General features: G+C 42.2%; 1 protein-coding gene across 3 annotated transcripts; it reads left to right on the top strand.

The window, feature by feature from the left end:
* The first annotated feature begins 330 nt into the window (after positions 1–330).
* Positions 331–5,674, top strand: LOC144700859 (glucose-1-phosphate adenylyltransferase large subunit 1-like). 3 transcript variants are annotated; one of them, XM_078572416.1, is made up of 17 exons: positions 331–484; positions 602–706; positions 811–1,056; positions 1,135–1,257; positions 1,389–1,562; positions 1,752–1,844; positions 1,930–2,013; positions 2,459–2,514; positions 2,618–2,711; positions 3,016–3,128; positions 3,210–3,282; positions 3,366–3,446; positions 3,524–3,610; positions 4,354–4,458; positions 4,551–4,657; positions 5,149–5,209; positions 5,455–5,674. In XM_078572416.1, exons 3-17 carry the CDS (start codon positions 832–834, stop codon positions 5,554–5,556), a joined length of 1,578 nt encoding a protein of 525 aa, XP_078428542.1. In that variant the 5' UTR covers positions 331–484; positions 602–706; positions 811–831; the 3' UTR covers positions 5,557–5,674. The 3 variants fall into 3 exon arrangements, with proteins under 3 accessions (XP_078428542.1, XP_078428543.1, XP_078428540.1); XM_078572417.1 differs by having other exon boundaries at positions 335–521; positions 1,144–1,257; XM_078572414.1 differs by having other exon boundaries at positions 338–521.
* Positions 5,675–22,710: the final 17,036 nt, after the last annotated feature.

Here is a 22,710-nt window from a genome sequence, read left to right as displayed (position 1 = left end):
GGCACGTGAATTTTCGGGCTTATCTCAACCGTCCACGTGCCCCACCCGTCGCTTTCGATGACGTGCCTTCGGATATGATAAGGGCGCGAGCGAAATCTGACTCCCACGTGGATCCACCTGGCGACGGTAGTCCACGTGGACGAATGGGATTTTTCGACTTGGTCTCCGAGGTGGCAGCAGCCTCGCCGCCCACGTGGTCATTCTCTCTCTCCGCGCCGTTCCACGTCAGACGACGAGAACAAACGAATTTAGTGCTCCCGCGAGATCCCCGAACTCTTCGCGAGACTAGAGAGTTACACTGCGAGAGGAGACAGGAAGAAGAGAGAGAAAGAGAGGGAAGAGAGAACGGACGGTGGAAAAGATCTGTGAGATGGAGGCTGCAAATTGTATAAAAGGGGTCACGAGCAGGGAAACAAGGCTGCCTGCAACAGCAGAACTAGAAACTACGTCTCTTTCTCTCTCTTTTTCTCCCTGGTTCTTGCAGGTTCGCTCACTGCCTTCGTGGAAGGCTCTGGAAATCTGTGCGTTCGGTGGTTCTTGTTTCTCTCTCGATGTCTATATTTCCGAGAACTGTCGTTGATTAGGACTGTGGTTCTTGCAGGCTTGATCGGAAGTTTCTTGTGACAATTGCAGCCTCGGTTTGTACGCCTAAACAGATCGTTGATTCTATAATCTGTTTATATTTTAGCAAGCGGCTGTTGACGAGGTGAGCGTTTGAATCTGGTTTGTAAGTCTCCAATCTTCGTTTCTGCGTATGTTCAGCAGCTTTATCTTTGGTGATTTATTCGCTGTTCTTTTTGCTTTATCAAGATCTTCTTTACTCCCGCCATCATGGATGCTGGGAGAATGATCATGAAATTCTCCTTCCATGGTCGATCTGCAAATTATGATCACCGCCGGGGTGGCGGCGTGCTTGAGCGATCGATCTGGGGTAGTGAAGTGGCTGGATCCGGTGCCGTCTTCCCCGTGACCCGAGCTCCGGCCGCCGGCCGACGGCGACGCGCAATTTGCGCTGTCTCCAGTGTCCTTACTTCGGATATCGGCAAGGATGCTCTGGTAAGCTTATGGAGAGGAAGTTTAGAGAGAATATTGATTGTTGATCCTGCCATTACTGGATCTGAGCATGCTCTTCAGACCTTCCAGGCCCCCTTTTTCAACAACATCAGAGCAAATGCGAAGAATGTGGCGGCGATCATACTCGGAGGCGGTGCAGGCACCAAATTGTTTCCCCTGACGAGCAGAAGAGCTGAACCCGCTGTAAGTGTTCAACTTCCATCTTTTTCTTCCCTTTTTCATGTGAAGATCTTGATTACATTCTCCGGGTTAAATGGAAACTTGGGAGATCATCGACAGGATTGAGATTTGTTTCGCGGCTTTCATCACTGCAGGTGCCCATTGGAGGATCCTACCGCCTCATTGATATTCCCATGAGCAACTGTATCAACAGTGGAATCAATAAGATCTACGTGATGACTCAGTTCAATTCGTGGTCCCTCAATCGCCACCTCGCCCGGACCTACAACTTTGGAAATGGAGTCAACTTTGGTGATGGTTTTGTGGAGGTATACTCCATGAGCAAAAACAGTTTTTTATTAACCATGACCATACTGTGTTGAATGTTCCGACAGCCGCCAAGTCTTTCTTGGTAAAGGATAATCCAACTTTACAGTCAGTATAAAAATTTCAACCTGTGATCATAATTATGCTGAATAAGTCGGCCATCATGATCCACTTATTTCTGTCATCATCAGGTCTTGGCAGCCACCCAAACACCAGGAGAAGCTGGGATGAACTGGTTCCAAGGAACGGCGGATGCTGTAAGGCAGTTCATCTGGGTCTTTGAGGTCGGCAATCATCTCCCCCTTAGACTTAGAAAAAGGACAATATATAAATGTCCACTAAGTAAAGTGATGTTCTGTACTGATGCAGGATGCTCAGCGCAAGAACATTGAGCATGTCCTAATCTTGTGCGGGGATCAGCTGTACAGAATGGACTATATGGACTTAATAAAGGTATGAGAATATCCATTATGGTAGTACAACACCTCCCAGGGATATCTTTGGCACTTTTATGCCCATCAGGGGTAGATTTGCTACTTTATCATATAGGGTATTTTGGTCTTTTTTCGCTGGGTAGTTTTTTCCGTTTGAGTTGCTGCAGCCCTTCTTTTAGGAACACATCCAAGAATGAAGAATAATTCACTAATTTGGTCACAATGTAAGTGACCAAAGTTGCTGCTTGTCTCAACTTCTTCTCGTTCCCTCACTCTCAGTACAGAAATTTCCTGCCTCCCTGCCATCGCCTCACCAGATATTCAGCTGGCTCGTCCCAGACTGATCATATGTTCTTTCCCCTTCTTTGATATGAACCTACATCAAGGTTTCCTATCACATTATCATGCCATGATCGACTATAATAGGCAGTCGCTGCTAACCAGTTGGCCTCATGTTCTTGCAGAAACACACAGGAACCCAAGCTGATATCACTGTTTCTTGTGTTCCCATGGTCAACAGGTGCATGTCCTTAAAGTCTTTCATCTTACTTACCTTGTACGAGTTAGAGAGAGGAGAGAAAAGTTATGGGCTTATTCATGCCATTTCTCTTAATTCTTTACAGCCGTGCATCCGACTTTGGATTGATGAAGATCGATCAATTTGGTCGCATTGTTCGGTTCTCTGAGAAACCAAAGGGCCATGAGCTGGAGTCTATGGTAAATTGATCACACCTCTCTATCTCTTTTCTCTATCACACTCTCTATCTATCTATCTATCTATCTATCTGTCTGTCTTTTTATCCATCCACTCATCTCTCCATGTCTGTCTATCCGTCTATGTTTCCACTCTCTCTCCGTCTATCTCTCTATCCTGTCCTTCGCTTTACTGAGTCCGTCTATCCATTCATCTGTCCTTCCCTCTGTCCATCCATTCATCCATTCCTCGCGTTTCCCATCCTGTCGATCTGCCGACCCTTTCTCCATTCATTCATCCATCCATTGATACACTGCTCTGCTGCAGAAAGTGGACACCACGGTCTTTGGGCTCTCTCATCAGGAAGCCAAGGACTCCTCGTACATCGCATCAATGGGCGTATATGCCTTCCGTTTGGACGTTCTTCTCAAGCTTTTGAGGCAAGCGATTGATCATAAATTCTTCTGAGTTTCTTCTTGCTAGTTTGGTTTTGTCGGGTTATCTCAGCTCTGATTATGTAGATGGAGGTATCCAACTTCAAACGACTTCGGTTCCGAGATCATTCCCTCGGCTGTCTCCGAATACAACGTTCGGGTGGGTCACTGTTTCTATTTTTGTTCTCTATCTATCTGTCTCTACCTTCATCATCTCTCTAAAATTACGTGCTCCTTGATCAGGCACACATGTTCCATGATTATTGGGAGGACATTGGCACAATCAAGTCCTTTTTTGATGCCAACTTGGCGCTTGCAAAAGAGGTGGGATGATCATGAAGATTGACATGGGTCACATGCACTATCCATCTCTATCTCCTCTGATGTCACCGTCTTTTCAGGAGTCGAGGTTCCAGTTCCATGATCCACGTACTCCCTTTTACACTTCCCCTCGGCACCTTCCGCCCACCAAGATGGACAACTGTAAGGTGCGTAAGACATAAATGTCCCTTTCTTTCTCTCAAAATGTCTATCTCTAGCTTTCTGTGAATACAACCTTCTAGGAATGCAGTCGTGCTCTGCTTCTTACGGGCCTCTCCCTCTAGCTTTCTGTAAAGACTTCACCCTGATGTGTGCAAACCAAGGCTTCCTTTGTTTCCATGGCTTTTTCTCCCTCTCTAGCTTTCTATAAACATGTGACCCTGTAAGATAGCGGACCACGGAATTACGTCATCTCTCTCTAGATTTGTAGAATCAGTTGACCATATAGGATAGTAGAACTTTCAGTGAGCACGAAACTCTTGATCAAACATAGATCTAGTATGCAGTTCAAGGATTCCGTTGTCACCCACAAGTCTCTCTCTCATCTCTCCAATTCTCTTTCTCTCTCTCTCTAGCTTTCTGTAGGCAGTAAACCTTGGGCATAGGCAGATCATGGACTCCTTAACCCCACACGGCCCTATCTCTCTTTAGCTTACTGCGAAACATGAAACTTTCTAGGATTATAGATCAAAGATTCAACATTTCCCTTAGAGATCTCTCTTGTCTCGCATGATATCTCTGTCTCTATCGCTCTCTCTCTAAGTCTCTTTGAGCACCAAGTCAAATGAGAATGCAGATAGAGGGCTCTTCGTGGCCCTTACACAATATGTGAAAGCAGATAAAGGGTTCCATCATCTACCATGCGTCTCTCTCTCTAGATATATTTGAGTGATGAACTGTGTGAATGCAGATCAAGGATTCCTTCATTTCCCATGGTTGCTTCCTGGATCAATGCAACATCCAGCATTCCATAATCGGGGACCGCTCTCGCCTCGAGTTCGGCGTCGAAATGAAGGTTAGAGAGAGAACAGTTTGAGATATGAAGATTAGACAGAGAAAGATTGAGAGAGAAAGCACGATTGTTGACCCTGTGAGGATGGCGGGCAGGATGCGATAGTAATGGGGGCGGACTTCTACCAGACGGAGGCGGAGAGGGCGGCGCTACTTGCCGACGGGAAGGTCCCCATCGGCATCGGACAGCACTCCAGAATCCAGTGCGTCCTCTCTCTCTCTCTCTCTCTCTCTCTCCCTCACTCTCTCTCTCCCTCCCTCTCCCCCTCTCTCTCTCTCTCTATCCTCTCCCCCCCCCTCTCTTTTGCTCTCCCTCTCCCTCTCACACTCTCTCTCCCCCTCCCCCCCTCTCTCTCCCACTCTCTCCCTCTCCCTCCCTCTCTCTCTCTCTCTCTCCCTCTCTCTTTTCCTCTCCCTCTCCCTCCCTCTCTCTCTCTCCCTCTCTCTTTTCCTCTCTCTCTCCCCCTCTCTCTTTTCCTCTCCCTCTCCCTCTCCATCTTTTTCTCTCTCTCTCCCCCTCTCCCCTCTCTCTCCCTCTCCCTCCCTCTCTCTCTCTCTCTCTCTCTCTCTCTCTATCTCTCTCTCTCCCTCTCTCTTTTCCTCTTCCTCTCCCTCTCTGTATCTATCTCTCCCCTCTCTCTCTCCCTTGTATTTCTCTCCTATGTAACTCCTGTCATTCCCCTTTCCTGACCAGAAACTGCATCGTGGACAAGAACGCGCGCATTGGGAAAAAAGTCATCATCGCTAACTCCGACGTAAGCCCACCGTCTCCATCTCCATACTCTCTCAGTTTGGTTCTCAGCCGCGGTCTCGTTCCCACTACCTGTCTTTGTCTCTCTTTATCTCTTTATCTCTCAATCTATCTCCTTCATCTCTCCATTTATGTCTCTTTTCTCTTCCTCCGTGGTATCTCTCTCACCATTTCTCTCTCTTTGTTTTTCTTCTCTCTCTAAACCTCAATATGTTTGTGGCTCACGTGAATGGATCAATGTGTATCCAGCGAGTGGAGGAGGCAGACCGGGGGCCCGAGGGGTTTTATATCAGGTCGGGGATAGTCATCCTGCTGAAGAACTGCACCATCAAGGATGGCACCGTCATATGATAGATCTCCCTGTAGTAAATATATAAGTTGTATGTGTATATTTTATTTGTATATTTAGAGGTCCAACCATGTAGTATGACCCGTCCGTTCTGAAATTAGGAAGAGGTGCCTGCTGTGATATACTGTTTCAGATTAGAGATGTGTCCTTTAATCAATAAAACTAGGACCCTAATATTCAAAGTTGAGAGCAGCACCATACTCAAAGTTCCATTAGTCATGTCTTTTAGTGAAGTCTAATGTTACATTAGTCATGTCCCATGTTTTTCCCATCCTGTGGGGTGGACGTGACATGCGGATGTGTAATAGAATGATATAAATAATAAAATTTACTAATGAAATTTACCTTTTCTAAATGCCAAAGTTCCACCTACCTTTCATATTCCCTTTCTCTTTAACCCTAATGTGGCATCCTCCCAATGTGCTGATGTGGCTGCACACCATGAAAGTGGCTAACAGTATCCCTGCCATGCGGCTGCCCAGGGCTGCCCTCACCCTTATCATCCCTTGTGAGATTGAGATGATTTGTTGTGTAGAACATGCTGGATTGCTGTATTTATTATTAGTGTGATTATTTATTTACCAATTTAAAATAGATAGTTTTTTACAAATTGATTAAAAGTAACAAGATTTTATTATTGGGCTTAATCGGCTGTCTGAATTTCCCATCTTGTCTTGCCAAGTGGCCCAGACATTGAGGTGAGATGAAATGGCATCCCCTCTTGAGGAGGAAATCCTGTCTGTCATCCTGTGGTGACACATTTCCCATCCTGCCATAGTTAAAAAAAAAACATTTCCCATCCTGCTTCCAATGTTCTAGAACCAAATCAAATTTCCTCACTTCACCAAGGTTTGCTCCATCACATCCAGGATTTAATAATCAGACATGGGAAAAGAGAGAAATGGGGACTCATTTCATTCCAACTATTATCAAAATACTTCTCGACAAGTGATACTTCTCCTCAAACTCATGAACAAGGTACCAAATCTTATGATCTGATATATATGAAAAAGAAGGATGATGAGCATAAATCACACAGAAGTTGGCAAACACATCATTGAATTTAATATTCTAATGAAGAAATGAAAGGCAGAATATGTTTTATACATTCCCATCATCCCTTTTTCTCAACCTCTGTTCCACCCTCTCCATCACCCTCATGTCCGCTCTCTCATATTTTCCCTCTCATTCTTCCGCTGTTTTGAAGCAGCCTAAATGCAAGAACAGTCTAGAAATAAGACTTGAAACCACAAGTCTTGTTCTACTTGAAGCAGATGAAGCTTGAATTGACATAACTAACATATTGAACACTTGATTCCACAGAGACTAGGTTACTCTCTAACAAAGAGAATACGCGGAAGAAAGAACTCGGTTCTCAAAGAATATAGATACTTCAATAATGTCCTTCAAGGTTTCAAAGGTGGCTTTATATAGTAAAGCTGTTGTGTCCTACATAATGACAGTACCCTTGAAAGGAAAACTTAAAGCATTATGAAAAATATAACTAACAATGTAAAATTGAATATCAGAAACTTGATGATCTCTTATTATGGACATTATGTAGATTATAGGACATGTAGAGTCATTCAAAATTTTTTGCTTGGCTAAAAAATATTATGATTAGACAAAACATAACTTCTCTACCTCTGAAAGGGTGTAGAAGAGGTCTTCTGAAAATTATATCAGAATCATATATTAGAGGATTTTGCGGGTTTTCAGGTGTATTAGAAGATTCTCCCTATTGGGTCACTACTTGATTTGACTTGCTCTCTGGCTCCCACCCACAACTTTTATCAATGTCTCGCTAACCTTCTCTGCCCCTCTCCCCATTGCCTCTCTTCCTATGTTGCTCACCTTCCTTGCCCGAACCTCATCTGTTAGGCCCCTAACTAGGCAGCATTCCCTGCCTAGAGGCCTGTGTGCTTATTGGGAGGGCGTGTTCGCGTTCTAGGCTCACGACATTAAAGGACTGAGTCATTATGGGTAGCGATGCCCAAATACCTAATCTTTTAAGCCATTGCCCCTGTACGTGGTGATACACTACAGACGGTGCACGTGCCCGTCCACGCACAAGGCGGGACGGATCAGGTACGGTCCGTGCGTGCTGGGCGCGCGGGCTGATAGGCGTGTGCTCGCGCGCGCCAAGCGCCGTGCGCCAGAGCCAAGCACCATGCGCGGGCGCCAACGCTACGCGCGAGCGCCAAGCCCCGCACGGGAACGATACGCGCTGCGCGCGGGCGCGGGATGCACAAACCGGGCAGTGTGCCGCGGGTGCGGCATGCGGAGTTGTGTGGGTTGCCGCATAGTGGCTGCGCGGGCAGTGCGCGCATTGCGTGTGCGTTGCGCGGGGCCGAGAGATATCCCACTAGGAGACTACGGCATGTGGCACATTGAGAGCGCCGAGGCGGCACAAGGGGCGCGTAGCGCTCCCGTGGTTAGTGCTGGGCGTGCAACGCCTAGTTTGGGGCACCGAATGCAGCAGTGTTGCATAGATTGCTCACGAAGGTGTTGACACGGGTGCTGGTGGCATGTGTGATCGTCAAGGCAGGGGTGGCGTGTGTGATCGCCACGCCTGCGGGTGCGCAGCTGATGGGGGATCATCTCGCCACCAAGATGGAGCAACACCGACAACCACACCAAGAGCAGCACAAGCTGACGCCCGCGATGCAACGTTCAAGTATTCCAAGTGACGACGAAGCTGCACGCGTTTTTAGCTTATTTTCTTCATGTCTCTCGTAGTAATTTCCTCGCTGAATTATGGAATGGGCCGTTTTTTTCTTGTGTTTAAAGAGAACCGCTCGTGTTGAGACGGTTCCCTCAAGTTATGCCTGATTGGGCATGCCCATGATCCTATATAAGGACGGCATGCCCAAGAGGACAGACAGACTGATTGAGGAAATCCAAGTATTGTGTTGTTTCTTTCTTTAGCCTTAGCCTAGCAGATAGCTCTTAGAATTTGACATCACCGTAGATCGTGGGAGACATGGCCGACCCTCCACGACAGGATCATCATGGAGTCGCTCGTCCTCTCTTGTTCGTAGTCTTCTTTCTTCACAAGAAGCCCAGTTCTTGACAGTTACAGTTCAAGAAAGCAGCCAAGAATGTGAATGTTGGATGCCTCTTGAATCTCCCATCCATCTCCATTTCCAGGAGCCCTTAGCTGCCAGAGGAATCGCGCTGCCGCCACCCGTGACTGTCCGTGAATCCTCACTGATGGCAGAGCACCATCTCCATGCGTCCGCGTGGTAGCACGCCGTCCGTGCGCTGCGCTCTCAGCACCTCGCGCCCCCATGCACCGCTCCTCTGCCTGTTGTGTCCTCGTGCGCTGCGCCACGTGCGTCCCATCCCCGTGCGACACGCCCCTGTGCGGCACGCCCTGCGCGCTGCGTCCCCGCACACTGCGCCCCATACGCCACACTCTCGTGCACCGCGTTTCCACGCGCCGCGACCTCAGTGTGCCGTGCCCCCGCACGCGCCACGCCCTCGGCTCGCAGCATCCCTGCACGCCGCGCCTAGCCTGCTGCACCCTGTGCACTGCGCTCCTACGTGCCACTCACCCGCTCGCCATGACATCAAACATCAACGACAATTTCTAGACTCATTAATCAGGTTCATAGGAGTTCCCCTTTCAAAATCACAGTTCTTTACTTCTTCCGGTATTTGTCGCGTATTTTCCTGTGCCTTGAGAGATAGGAACCTAATAGACCCGTCTTAATACCTTAGAGAGTGAATAGCCATAGTTTTCCTTGTGGTAGTGCATTACTTCCTTCGTGGAACGTTGGACGCCCTGGGATAGTAATACTAACCCTCGTCTTATGTGTTTGGATTTGTTTCAAAGGGACGTTGGGAAGTTGATTGTGCTCAATCTAACTTCGCCAACTTATCTACTCATCGAACTTGACTATGAAATTCATTTACTTGTTGTTGTTCTAAAAGTATTGCATCATAACATCTAGCCGCTAGTGCATTCATAGTCATTAGTTGTGGTGTAACACGAGCCGCTTGATCCCGACCGTCGTAGTGTTACATCAGCGGCGCCCCGCCCAGGGCACTTGTTTAGCGGTAGAGCGGGCGGGCGCACGTAGCGGCGGCCTCGAGGCGGTGTGGCGACACTACCTTGGTGCAAGGTGCCTCGTCTCATTCTTTGTATCACCCATCGTCTTCCCCCATGTAATGATCCCAATGATGATGTACTCTTTTATGATATTCATGCAATGACCCTATCCCCTGACAAGGCTGCGTCCCCACCATCTCCTCTAACTCCTTCTATGCGATCTTAAGCATTTGCAAAGACTTCTGCTGCAAGAGATCAAGGCTGCTCAGTGTTTTGCTCCGAACACTGAGGCCGGCACACGGCAGATTCAAGCAAGAGACCTAGCTCAGGATTTGACCGTGTGACATCATCACATACTTGATGTTTGACTTACTCATGTGCTTATTTTTTTCATCTGTGTTAGGAAAAGGATTTTGATGATTTAATATAATAGATATTTAATGAAATTAATTAAGTAGTTGAATATAGTAGTAATATATAGACATTTATTAGATAAATATGTGATGGAGTATATTAGGGATAATAAGTTTATAATTAAGGTAGAAGCCCAATAAGACAAGGAAAATTGGGCCCAATAACATTTGAAGGCTATAAATATCCAATGTAGCCTCTTTCTAAGGTATTCTTTTTGGTGCTCATTCTCTCTCTTCTCTTGAAAAATCGTGATCTCTCTCTCTCTCTCAACTGAAAGTTCTTGAAAGTTCTGGCTGGTGGTGAGGAAATTCAAGACTGGTGGACGTCATCATCTGCATGTTTGTGATTACTTATTCTTCAAGAAAATCCTGGTTAGATTGTTCCATATCTTGTTGAAGGTTCTTGATACCAATTTCTTGATTTCTTGAAATCAAGATACCAATTTCTTTATTTCTGTTGAAATTAATTGACGTCATCATCTGCATGTTTGTGATTACTGATTCTTCAAGAAAATCCTGGTTAGATTGTTCCATATCTTGTTGAAGTTTCTTGATACCAATTTCTTGATTTCTGTTGAAATTAATTTGAGGGTTCTTGAAATTCATTGACTTTGATAAGTTAGAATCTAAAATCGAAATTTGAACATTCATAATTTGAAAAACTGATTTTGATCTTGGATTTCTGAAATCTAAATAACAAGTTGCTTTTGGTTTCTTGATTATGTGAAATCAAATATAAAATCTAATTGAAATCTTGATTGATAAAGATTAAAGATTAAATCACTTTTTACTACATAGTTAATTGATATAAAATTCAATTCGATTTTGATGTTTGCAATTATTTGAAATCATATAACCAACTTTCTTGGACTTCTTGATTATTGAATATATTGACAGCTTTAAATGTATTTGAATTCTTTGATTAATTCAAATTAGTTTTGAATTTGATTTCAAAATACTGGAATATTTTAGGCGCCCTAATTCTAATTGATTTTAAGTAACGTTCTTGAAATTCAGTTTTCTTCAGATATAAGAAATTCAATTCGAAAATTATTCATTCATCTTGTAAACTTGAATTTGAATTTTAGATTGGATGAAATTGAAATAACTATCTAAATCGATTTCTTGAATGCATTAACTCGCAAATTGAAATACATTTGATATCTCCCATATATATATATTCGATCATAATTGATATACCTATTGGATTTGAATTGATATATCTTTGTTTTAACTGATCAGATTTGATACAAGTGTTTGATTTAAATTGATATCATCTAACTACATTGGATCAGAATTGATATAAGTGTTTGATTTAAATTGATATCATCTAAATACATTGGATCAGAATTGATATAACTATTTGATTTGAATTGATATTTTCTAAATCACATTCGATCAGGATTTACACAGTGAAATTGTTTGATTTAATTTGAGATTTCTAAATCACATTCGATCAGACTCACTATAATTACTTTATTTGAATTGATATTTGTTAAATCACATTTAACTTGAGTTAAGACAATTGATCTTTAATATTGATTGATCTGATTGTCTACTTTGAATATTTCTGATATTAGTAAACATCAATTGATCTCATTGGACTATCTTATTACAATTGAGAAGAATTATTACCAATTGATATAAGTTTAGATTTTGATTGCATTTGATCATATCCATTGGTAGTTGACATTTGATACACGATTTGTGACTTGAAAGTTGAAAAACAGAATTTTAGGAGAAAACTAGGGTTAGGAGAAAAGGTGACTTAAGGTCAACAAAGATATTGTCATTATATTACTTTTCAGGGAAGTGCACTAACAGGAGAAAGATCACATCCACTTGAACACGGGATGGTGGCCTGAGACGTGAGGACTTCGTCAGCACAGAGTGGACTGAGGAGAGGCTCAGAACGTTGCTGAAAGCTGAGAAGGCACTCGATTGAGGTCGAGGAAGACGTCGGCACCGAGCAAGTGTTTTTAGTGTGTGATTACTTGAGATCAGTGCGAGCGATTGTACATCGCGAACAGTTTTTCTCACTTTGCATTTGCCAAAGTGATTAGTGGAGTCAGGGCGACTCCTCGGGTGAGGCGCGGCTGTAGTAAGGGCACATTAGTGCCACGAAGCAGGGTAAAAATTTATTGCCCCTTGAGTGAAGTAAGAGAGAGTTAAAGAAGGAATTGATATAAATAAAAGAAGTAGAACTAATTCACCCCCTCTTAGTTCAACAATCTGCAACCCCTTCCCTTGCTTAGTCATTTCTCCCTCCATCACCCAAAATTTCTCTCCTATCCCCCACTCTCACGTGCTCTCATGTTTCCTTCATCACATGCTCTCTACATTCTCATTCATTTGTTTTCCCCTTGATAACATGCAAATAGGAGCCAAATAAGTGCTAATTTCATCACATTTTTTGGGTTTTTAATGCTTTAAAACATTAATTGTAATGCATGTTATCATGATTTTATGTTAAAAGAAGAATTTCCTTAAATTTCAAGTTTAATAATACATGTAATAAATAATTAGGTCAATTTACACATTTAAATGGTTTTAAAATGATGATTAGAACAATTTACATGATTTTAATTGACCTGTTTCTATAAATAAAAAGAAGCTAAAAAATTTAAGGTCTTTTCGAAATGAATAAATTAGTTTTTTATGCATTTAGAAACAATTTTTACAATTAATTTTAAGTGTTTCTTTTAATAAAAACTTTTTTTATTAAAACTGGCCCTTAAAGGGCCTGTTTGAACGCTAATAGTTTTTTTTTAAACGCGCAGCACATACGAAAGGCATGTTCACACCTTCGGTGCGCGACACACACGTACGCAATTACATAAGTGTCGCGCACCAAATGGAGTGGAGCCATGCAAAAGCATGACTAACCAATCGTGGTGCGTTGTACGCTCTGCATACAATGCGAAAAAGTAAACAAAACAATGGAATCGGAAGAACAAGTTATTCCGATTCCGCGGCGATTAAAAGCAAAAAATGAAGATTATTCATTCATTCTTGATTTTCAAGCTCGAGGAAAGAAGCCCAGCCTCATCGAAGTCTCAGGAATCAACCAGGAAGCAAGTTGGAGCTCAAATCTTTGAAGAATTCTGCAGATCCGGCGCCGCCATTTCCAGCTTATTCAAGCCAAATTTATTGAAATTTTTGTGTGTTCGTTGCGCGGAATCAAGCCATGTCGAGTCTTTAATTGTCTCTGGTATCTCTAGGCCCAGTTTTACTCAATTTGCAGTTGCATTGGCATTTATTTTTCTCCATTTCGCAATGTCATTTCCGTTCGCCATTTCTTCTTAATTGCCAATTTTAGTCTTATTAATTAGTAGATTTTAGTTTTTTTTGGAATCATTTGGTGTTAATTGATTCTAAACTTCCTATTTTGAATCTTATCTGTCCCTTGAATCACACAAAAATCGTGAATCATATTCACGATATAATAGTTCTAAAATTAGCAAATCGTGAACGATTTGCCCTTTTAGGACATTTTTGCAATTTTGAATTAATTAGGATAAAATAAAAATGCAATAAAAATGCTCTAAAAAGAGCATAAAAATTAGTTTCTTTTATTCTTTAAAAATAGTAAATCTGATAAAAATAGTGAAACAAATTAAAGAAATACACAAAATTAGAGTTAAATCTACCTGAGAAATCAATTTCAAATTCATTAAAAAGAACAAAAAAATATATAATTGAAAAAAATTAAAGATTTTAAATAAAATATAAATATAAACTTAAGTGATTTTATCCCTGTTATTTAATAACAGAGAATCATTAAAACCATTTAAGTTCAAAAGGATAGAATGTTAGTTAACATTTACAAGTATTAGCATTTAAAAAAGAAATCAAAACATCATTTCATTTAGATTTCGAATTCAAAACCCTAATTAGAAAGAAAATTGAATATTTCGTACCGCCTCCCTAGGGTTTGACCCCTTACTCAAGCATAAGGGATATATAAATTTAGTGATTAAGTTCGGAAAACCCCCTAAATAATGACATATAAATACATATTTTCAAGCTTATCACCCCTCTCTCTCCATCACCATAACTCGAAAGATGGATCTATGTGTTTAAAAATCATTATATCCCACCATGATCAATGCATTTTAAGCTTGATAATTTTGATAATACTTGATGTTGATAATTTTAAGCTTTATAACCACATACATGATCATTTTTGTGAAAAAAAGCATCAAAAATTTAGAATAAATTTAGCAAGTTTTTTTATTGGGGGACTATTTTTGAAATAAACTTCTGTAATTGTCATACCAATTTCTAGTAGGAAAAATCATAGAAAAAAAATCATGGTGTATCACGAGCATTGTTCTTTTTCAAATCTCTACGCTTCTCAACATCTTCTCCACTTATTTCCTAAAATTATTCTAATTCTTGCTTCTCATATATTATGATTTCATCATCTCTATTTGAGAATGTAGATATCATGAGTCGTGGTCACGTATCCTCTTCATGATAAAAAAATAACATGCTAATTTTGTAAGTAATTACATATAATTAATGTTTATTAAAGTTTAAAATTCAAATGGTCATAAATGTGTGTTATTAAAGTTTAAAATATTCATTACATTCTTGTAACAAAGTTCATATCTTTCAAGATTTTATGTTCCTTTAACACAATTTTATGACATCAATTTCATAAAAAACTTATACATCATAAAATATAAATTTAGATTATTTAAATATTCTAAGGATATTTTATATTTTCAGAATAAACTTTTTGATTTTATCAATTTTCTAGTATTTTTATGGAATTGTATGACTCAGCAAAAATATATATTAAGATTTATTGAAATATTTTAGGGGTTTTAATATTTTTTAGAATTAACTTCTATTTATTTTCTATTTTTCATAGCAGTTTTTAACAAAATATTCATAATGAAATGATGGTGAGGACGCCAACGCATCGTCATTGGACGCGTCACCACCGTCAACCAAAGTCAATGCCGCCGCTACGGACACTCAGCCACCGTCAATCGAAGTCAATGCCGCTGCTATAGACAGGCCACCACTGTCATCGGACGAAGTCAACACTCCGGCATCACGCACGTCTCCACGCACGCATGCCCCGTCGCGCATCATGACACGTCGCCAATGACAGATCAACAACTTCCCCTTGACATGACACGAAGCATGTCTCTCGTCTTTAATTTTTCGTCTTTAATTTCTCGTCGTTAAGTTGTATTTTCTCTTTCCTCCAAGGCCTATATGTATAGGCCATTATTTCAAGAAACAGTTAGGCAGTCATTATTGAAGAATTGAGTTTGTTTTAACTCTTCTTGGACGATTGCCCAGCCTCCCCTATCCTTCCTCTCAACCTACTGCCGCCGCCGCCGCCGCCGCCGCCGCCGCCGCCGCCGCCGCCGCCACCGCCACCGCCGCTTGCATCGCTGGTCTTCCATCTCCTCGTCCTTCTTCTCCTCTCTTCCCTTCCTCTCCATTCCTCTCTTTCTCTCCTTCCCTCTTCTTTTTCTCCCCTTTTCTCCCCTCGCCCAAGGAAACCACCCAGGGCCGCCCAAGGAGGCCACCCTTGGCCGCCCAAGACCGCCGCCCAGGGCTGCCGCCCAAGCCACCCAGGGCCGCCGCCCAAGACCGCCCAAGGCAGCCGCCCCAGGCCGCCCAGGGCAGCCCGCCCTAGGCCACCCAAGGCCACCGCCCAGGCCGCTCAGGGCCGCCGCCCAATGCCGCCCAAGGCAGCCACTCCAGGCTGCCCAGGGCAGCCCGCCCTAGGCCGCCCAAGGTACCACCCCAGGCCACCCAGGGCAGTCCGCCCTAGGCCGCCCAAGGCCCTCGCCCAGGCCGCCCAAGGCCGCTGCTCAAGGGCACCCACGGCAGCCACCCCAGACTGCCCAGGACTGGTCCCGCGCCCGCTTGCTCCGTCTGTGCCTGTCCGTCCGTCTCGCTCTCCGCCAGGGCAGTACAACGCACGGAACACCCAGACTTCTTGTTCAGTGGGCTATTCAACGCCCGAATTCGTCCAATCTCATTACGATCAGAATTCCCCGCAGCCTCTTCACGCACTACGGTGCCGAGGTACACCTGAACTCTTTGGTGTCGAAGTGTTCTCCGTCCAGTCTCCACCGCCATCAGATTTGATTTGATTTGGATTCTCCTAAATTTTGGGTATTGGCTTTGGTGCCTTGGCATCGTCGCGATGGGTGAAGACAATACTCCCGCCCTCGACGAGGATCGGAGCTGCACCACCAGTATTTCGTCGGTTTTAAACTCCGAATCCGATCGTGTGGATTTCTATGGCCTGTTTTATCCCTCCATACCACCCTTTGCCATCGTTGTCGTATTCATCCCCTCAGTCGCCCTTCTCACTAGCTGTCCTACATCATGAAAATAATTTTTTAATTCATAACATATAATTTTAAATTTATTTTTATAGTTTTTAAGGAGCTTCTTGACTTTTTCAGTCTTACTCAAATTTTGTGCCACGCTGGAAATCCTCCACATAAATTATAGAGAGAAAAAATCAAAGGACAAATAAAATCAGATGGCGCAAATTACTCCAACCTTAAATTAAGATATCTCATGAACCAAATAATGAGCTAAATATTTTTATGTATCGCTATCTTTACCTCACGTATCCATTGACCATCTTGAATCTATGAATATTGATGGCGAGGATGCCAACATCTCATTGACAAACGTGTCACCACGGTCAACCGCAGTCAACACGCATGCTATGGACCACAGTCAACCGGAGTCAACCAAAGTCAACCCGCCACGGTCAACCGAAGTCAACCCTAAAGTCGACACGCCACAACTGCCAACTTGCACGTCTCCACCTGCGCACGCCTCTACGTGCGTCATGACACGACGCCAAAGGCAGATCCACAAGTGCCCTTTGGCGTGACACGACGCACGTCTTTATTTTCTCGTCTTTACTTTCTCGTCAATTTCTCTTTCCTCCAAGGCCTATATAAAGGCCATTGTTTTCAAGAAACTCTTAGGCAATCATAATTCAAGAATCGAGTTTTTGTTTAACTCTTCTTGGAGGATTGCTCAGCGTCCCTTATCCTCTACCTTCAAACCCTATCCTCCGCCGTCGTCGCCGCTGCCGCCGCCGCCGTCATGTCGCCGGTCACCGCCTCTTCCCTCTCTTCCATTTCTTTCTCCCTCTTCTCTCTCTTCCATTTCCCTCTCTCTCTCATTCTCGCCCTCAAGGGTCGTCCTAGACCTCTCCTGTGGTCGCCCTACTAGGCCGCTGTCCTTGGCACCTCAAGGCCGCCCCCGTGACCACCCCTTGGCCTCACTCCAAGGCCGACCAGGGGCCGCCCATCCAGGTCGCCCAAGGGCCGCCCTCTCAGGCCACCCAAGCGCGCCCTAGGCCGCCCCCTTGGCCGCTCTCACGGGCCACCCAGGGGCCGCCCAGCCAAATCGCCAGGTCCGCCCAGGGCCGCCCCGCCAGGGTCACCCCAGGCAGCTGATAAGTCAGATTTTGGGGTAATTAGTGATGAGTTAACTTCACTAATTAGTGTCGTTGGTTTATCCGAATTAAAACAACAAAAATTTATAATAACCTTACTAGCGTAGGGAGAGTAAGGGTCGATCCACAGGGAGCAAGGGTTTTTTTCTTAGGAATTTGTGCTTTAGTTATGTATTTTTTAAATAAATTTAGAGGTAGGTTTACTACATATGAAAATAAATAACTAATGAAATAAAAATATATAACAAAGAAAAATAAAATATTATTATAATATTATAATAATATTAATAGGCAGAAAATAATTTTTTTGTATTTTTTAGGAGTATTTGAAAGCTAAAACAAAATAGGAAATGAAACAGTTTGGCGCTCTGGACTTAGTCAAAATTTGGCTAAGTCCGGATGCCAAATGGGGAAGGTGCCTTGGTGGAGGAGAGAGAACAAAATGGACTGTACTAAAATCACTCTAGAATGAGTTCTAGAACGAATTTTAGAGCGTGGTTGGATGCACTGGAACCGTCTGGATATTGGCTAGCTGATCCAAGACTAATCAAAAGACAAAAGATGAACAGAAAAGAATGAAAAAAGAGAAATAAGAAGGTAACCTCTTTGTCACACCCGCTAAGGTCCAAGGGACTTCTTCTTCTCCTTTCCACCAGCTTCTTCAGCCCTGGATGCTTCCTGCTCAGCCTGGCACTCACTGAGGTGAATGAATCTATGACTCAATTGCACTTAGGCCACCAAACATTACTTTGAATTGAATCACAAGATGAATTTTACAATAGGGTGAAGGGGTTTATATAGGGAGACAGAGCAAAGGAGAGCCATTGGATTTTTAATACAATGGATGGCCAGATCTTCTTTTCAGGGTCATGATCCACGTCCATTATGGTCCTCCAATCAGTATTGAGACCTTTGAAATACCCCTGGACGTTCAAGGCTTCTTTCCTTAATTAGCATTAAAGGTGCTATCTTTAAGTCTCCACCCTTGGATGTTTTGTGGATTGAATGGCTGGATCTTCTTCTCTGGCTTGGATCCACGTCCAAGGTTGTCCTCCAATCATCATTTAAGCCCCTGAAATATTCATAAATAATCATGACTGGACCTTCCCCTTGCCCTCCTTTCTTTGGCCCAACATGCCTCTCATAGTGGGCTTAGTGGAGCTTCCTTAGTGGGCCTTTAGACTAGAGCCAATTGTCTTGCTTTGGGCCTTCTTTCTTGACCCAGGGTTGTGGCTGAGCCTGCTCCTCTGGTCCAAATAGCTTCCTCTTCATTTAATTATCCCCTTTATTCATGAAAGTTTCACCTAATTCCTGCATCTTCCACATAAACTAAGAAGAGAGTGAGATTCATTCCACTTAACTCATTGAGTTAAGTGGGGTTAGTCCCACAAATGATAATAATTAACTACAAATTAGAAAAAAGGTGATTTTGTTTCATGATGTTTCACAACTTAACATAAATGTTGATAATATATCCAAATAGAGATGAAGAAGTACATAAATTAGCTGAAATTGCACATATATATTACTATCATTTTGGATTTATCAGCAGCCCCGTGACTGCCCCTTGGCCACCCTCCTTGGCCACCCAAGGCCGCCCTTGGTTGCACTCCCAGGAAACGTTAACTCACACTTATCAAATTATGATGAAGTCCATCCACATATAATACATTTTGAATTAAAACTTCATGATTTAAGTCAACATTTCCCATACCTAGGATTTGACCGCATTTATTGTCTCCAAAAGTTACCCTTCCATCTTTCGTGTTCCTAATGTTAGTCAACCAAGACAGATCTCCAGTCATATGCCTTGAGCATCCGCTATCCACGTACCACCTCTTATTTGGTCGTGGTTTCCCTGTAGGTTAGATTTAACTCATTTTGGGTACCCAATATACAGAAGGAGAATTGCTACAAGTAGTTTTGTATATCCTATCAAATTCTTCCTCAAAATCAAAGTTTGATTTCCACTTTGAATAATCATTCTTGATTCTATTTGAATATTGAGTATTGGCAGAGTGATAGAACCTAGAACGATAAGATTCATATCCTTGATATTTTATTGTCACAGGATAAGATTTTACATATGGCTGATTCCTGTTGTTCCTACTAGGATATGACCACTTTTGAAATTTCTTTGAATTTTCAGCTAGTATCTTAGCTGACTCCTTATGACTTTCTACCTTTTTGGTAAAGGCATTTTTCATTCTATAGGATGAAATTTCTGTTTCATCTCTTTTCTTGAATATTTTGGAACCTGATGTAGGAGACGACATCTTGCCATTATTGTAAGGTTTGTATCCTAAACCTTCCTTGATGAATGATGGTCGCTGAGATCCTAGAATCTTATCTAAAATTTTTGTACTATTTTCATATTTTTCATGCTTACTTTCTAACAGGTTTTGCTTTCCTGGAATTGTACCAACATCATATAATCGCTGGTTTACTTCTATCAACTCCTTTTCTAGGCTGATGACTTTCTCTTCCAATATTTCATTCTCCTTTTCTAATTTGTAGTTTGATTTTTTTAGATCGTCAATGATACCATTCTCATCATTTCCAGACTTCCCTCATTTTGAGTAGAGTTACTCTCTCCTTCCATTCTGAATTCTCTAGTTCTAATTTTTCCAAGTCCTTTGTAAACCTCTCTATAATTCTCAGTTTTTCTTCTCTTTCTACTCTAGTTTTCTTCTTAGCATTTGCATATTTCTCTAAAATTTCTAACACATATGACTTTAAATCATCATCATCTACAAAATCTATATCTAAATTTAAATTTAAATTTGACTTACTTGAGGCTGACTTTTCCATGTGATTGATAAGGTTAATCATCATCATCTACAAAATATATAATTAATTTATATTTTGATATAGTTAATTAATAAGGTTGGTCAAGAAATGTAATTGGGCATTAAAGTTATTAACTAGAATGATACATTGGCCTAGAGGGTCACACACACAAGGTCATAAGGGCATTGGTGGATATATTTTACTTAAGAGGGTTTTTGATAAAAACCTTAAGTGAAATATAAAGAGGGAAAGGGGTCTCATTTTACCACCCATGCAAGCCTGATTTGAGAGCCCCTCCCTTTCTCCACTATCTTCTCCACTCATCCAAGGAAGAGTGTCTTCATGGTGAGGAGATCTTCAAGATTTTCAAGAAGAGTTGAAGAAGAAGGCGTGGAGATCCAAGCGCCAAGTGATCATGTGGATACTTCTAGAGGACGGACGCGTGAACGGCTTTAGAACGATCTCAGATCAACAAAGTCTAGGGTGGAACTAGTTCCCCAAATGGTATTTTCAATGTTTTGTTTTAAAGATCGATTGTGAATCGATCGACATGCTTCCGCATCCGTGGAGCCGTGTTTTCCATGGACAAACCAAGGCACCAAACCGAACATTCAGCTTTTAAGTTAATTTGTTTCGAGTATAATTTGAAATAAAAAACTTAGATGAATTAACTACGCAGTTTGAGCCATAGAAAAAATGTAGAACCCCAAGTAATATACTACGTAATAGGAAGATGCCAGATACACAAGAAGCCCTATCTTGAAAACCTTCCAAACCCTCTTTAAAAATGTGGTGAACAAAAGGCAATAATTACCAAACTAAACCACCATTTGTATCCAGAAGGTCTATTGTCAAATTTGTGAAGAAGGGAATGTAGATCTAAGCTGGAAAACAAGTAATTCTAGATTTACAAAATTTTTATATAATATCCAATAACTGGTAGAAGCAGGACAGTTTGATTCAAACTCTTATCCTATCTCTTTGTTATATTCCAGGTTTACTAAAGTTCAATTAAAATTGAATAAAATAAACTTTATCCTTCCGTTATTTTTGCTTGATAAACTCAAATCTAGGCTGAAACTTTTTTATTGTGAATTTGAGTATAATCAATAAAATGTATAAAACTTTACTCATCAATAATATGAGTAGATATTGATAGCAAGGGCCATCTCCACGAAGAAAGGATATTAGGGAGATAGCTTTTTCTATAGGGTGAATTTCAGATGACAAGAAGGGATATGTAAAGCGTAAGAGATAGCAATAGAAATAAGTGAGTGATCAGCGATAAGGATACTTCCAAATTATGAAAATGAGACAAGTATTACATGAGTGGTGGTCGTGATCAGAACGAGTGAAACTATAGAGTAAGATAAAATAAAATGTGAAGAAGCGAGAATTAATAATAGGAAGTATCTTACTTTATATAGGGTGAGTTTCATAATTTACAGTTACATAGAATACAGCAGGGAGTTAAGGCGAGATGGAGTAGAAGTGACTAGATGAAATATGGGCCAAGCCCAATACAGGAAAGAGAGTAGGTGGGCCAAGCCCACCTACTTGGCCCATATGCACTCCTCTTCTAACATTCCCCCTCAAGCTTGAGCGTAGATGTCATATAGGCCCAGCTTGCCTGAGAAGGTGTCGTAGGATGTCACACTTAGCCCTTTAGTGAAGATATCTGCAAGTTGATCAGCAGATGCTACATAAGGTGTGGAAATAATTCCTCCGACGATACGGTGGCCAATCACATGGCAATCGATTTTGATATGCTTGGTATGCATGGAGAAGATTTGGTTGTTGGCAATGAACATGGCCGCTGGATTCTCACACATCATCGGCATAGCTCCTTTTACCAGAAAACAAAGTTCATATAATAAATTACATACGCATAACATCTCGGACGACGTCTCGGCCATCACTGGATATTCTGCCTCTACACTAGATACCGATGGGACAGATAGCTTGTGGCTTCGCCAAATAACAAGATTACCACCCACGTACACGCAGTAGCCAGTCCTAGACTTACGGTCTTGACGATCACCGACAAAACCTGCATCTGAGTACCCAACGACCTATAGATGACCATGTCGTCGGAAGATAAGTCCTTGACCCGAGGTAGAGCACTCAATGGGCTAGGGTGGCCCCATTTAGCTTTACCAACCCTAGGGAAACTTTGAATACAGGACATCATCGTTTGTACAGACAGACTTTATGGGTGCTAAGATCCAAAGTTGAGAGGGAAACAGCCCAGATCATACGCTAATGTCACTAAGCAATCACTTAGTGGAAAATGGATCGAGCGATGACAACAAGGAGGTGGGCTTCCCAGAGCATATTTCAGATATGCACACAAACGTAGACTGGCCTCCCAGTGAAGCTCTCTAGGGGCATGCAAAAAGTGGCTCAGAACATTCACAGTAAAGTCAATATCAGGCCGAGT

This window comes from Wolffia australiana, chromosome 3 (genome assembly GCF_029677425.1).
Source record: "Wolffia australiana isolate 7733 chromosome 3, ASM2967742v1".
NCBI lineage: Eukaryota > Viridiplantae > Streptophyta > Magnoliopsida > Alismatales > Araceae > Wolffia > Wolffia australiana.
Note: the sequence above shows the minus strand (reverse complement) of the source record. Positions and strands in the feature narration are given on the sequence as shown.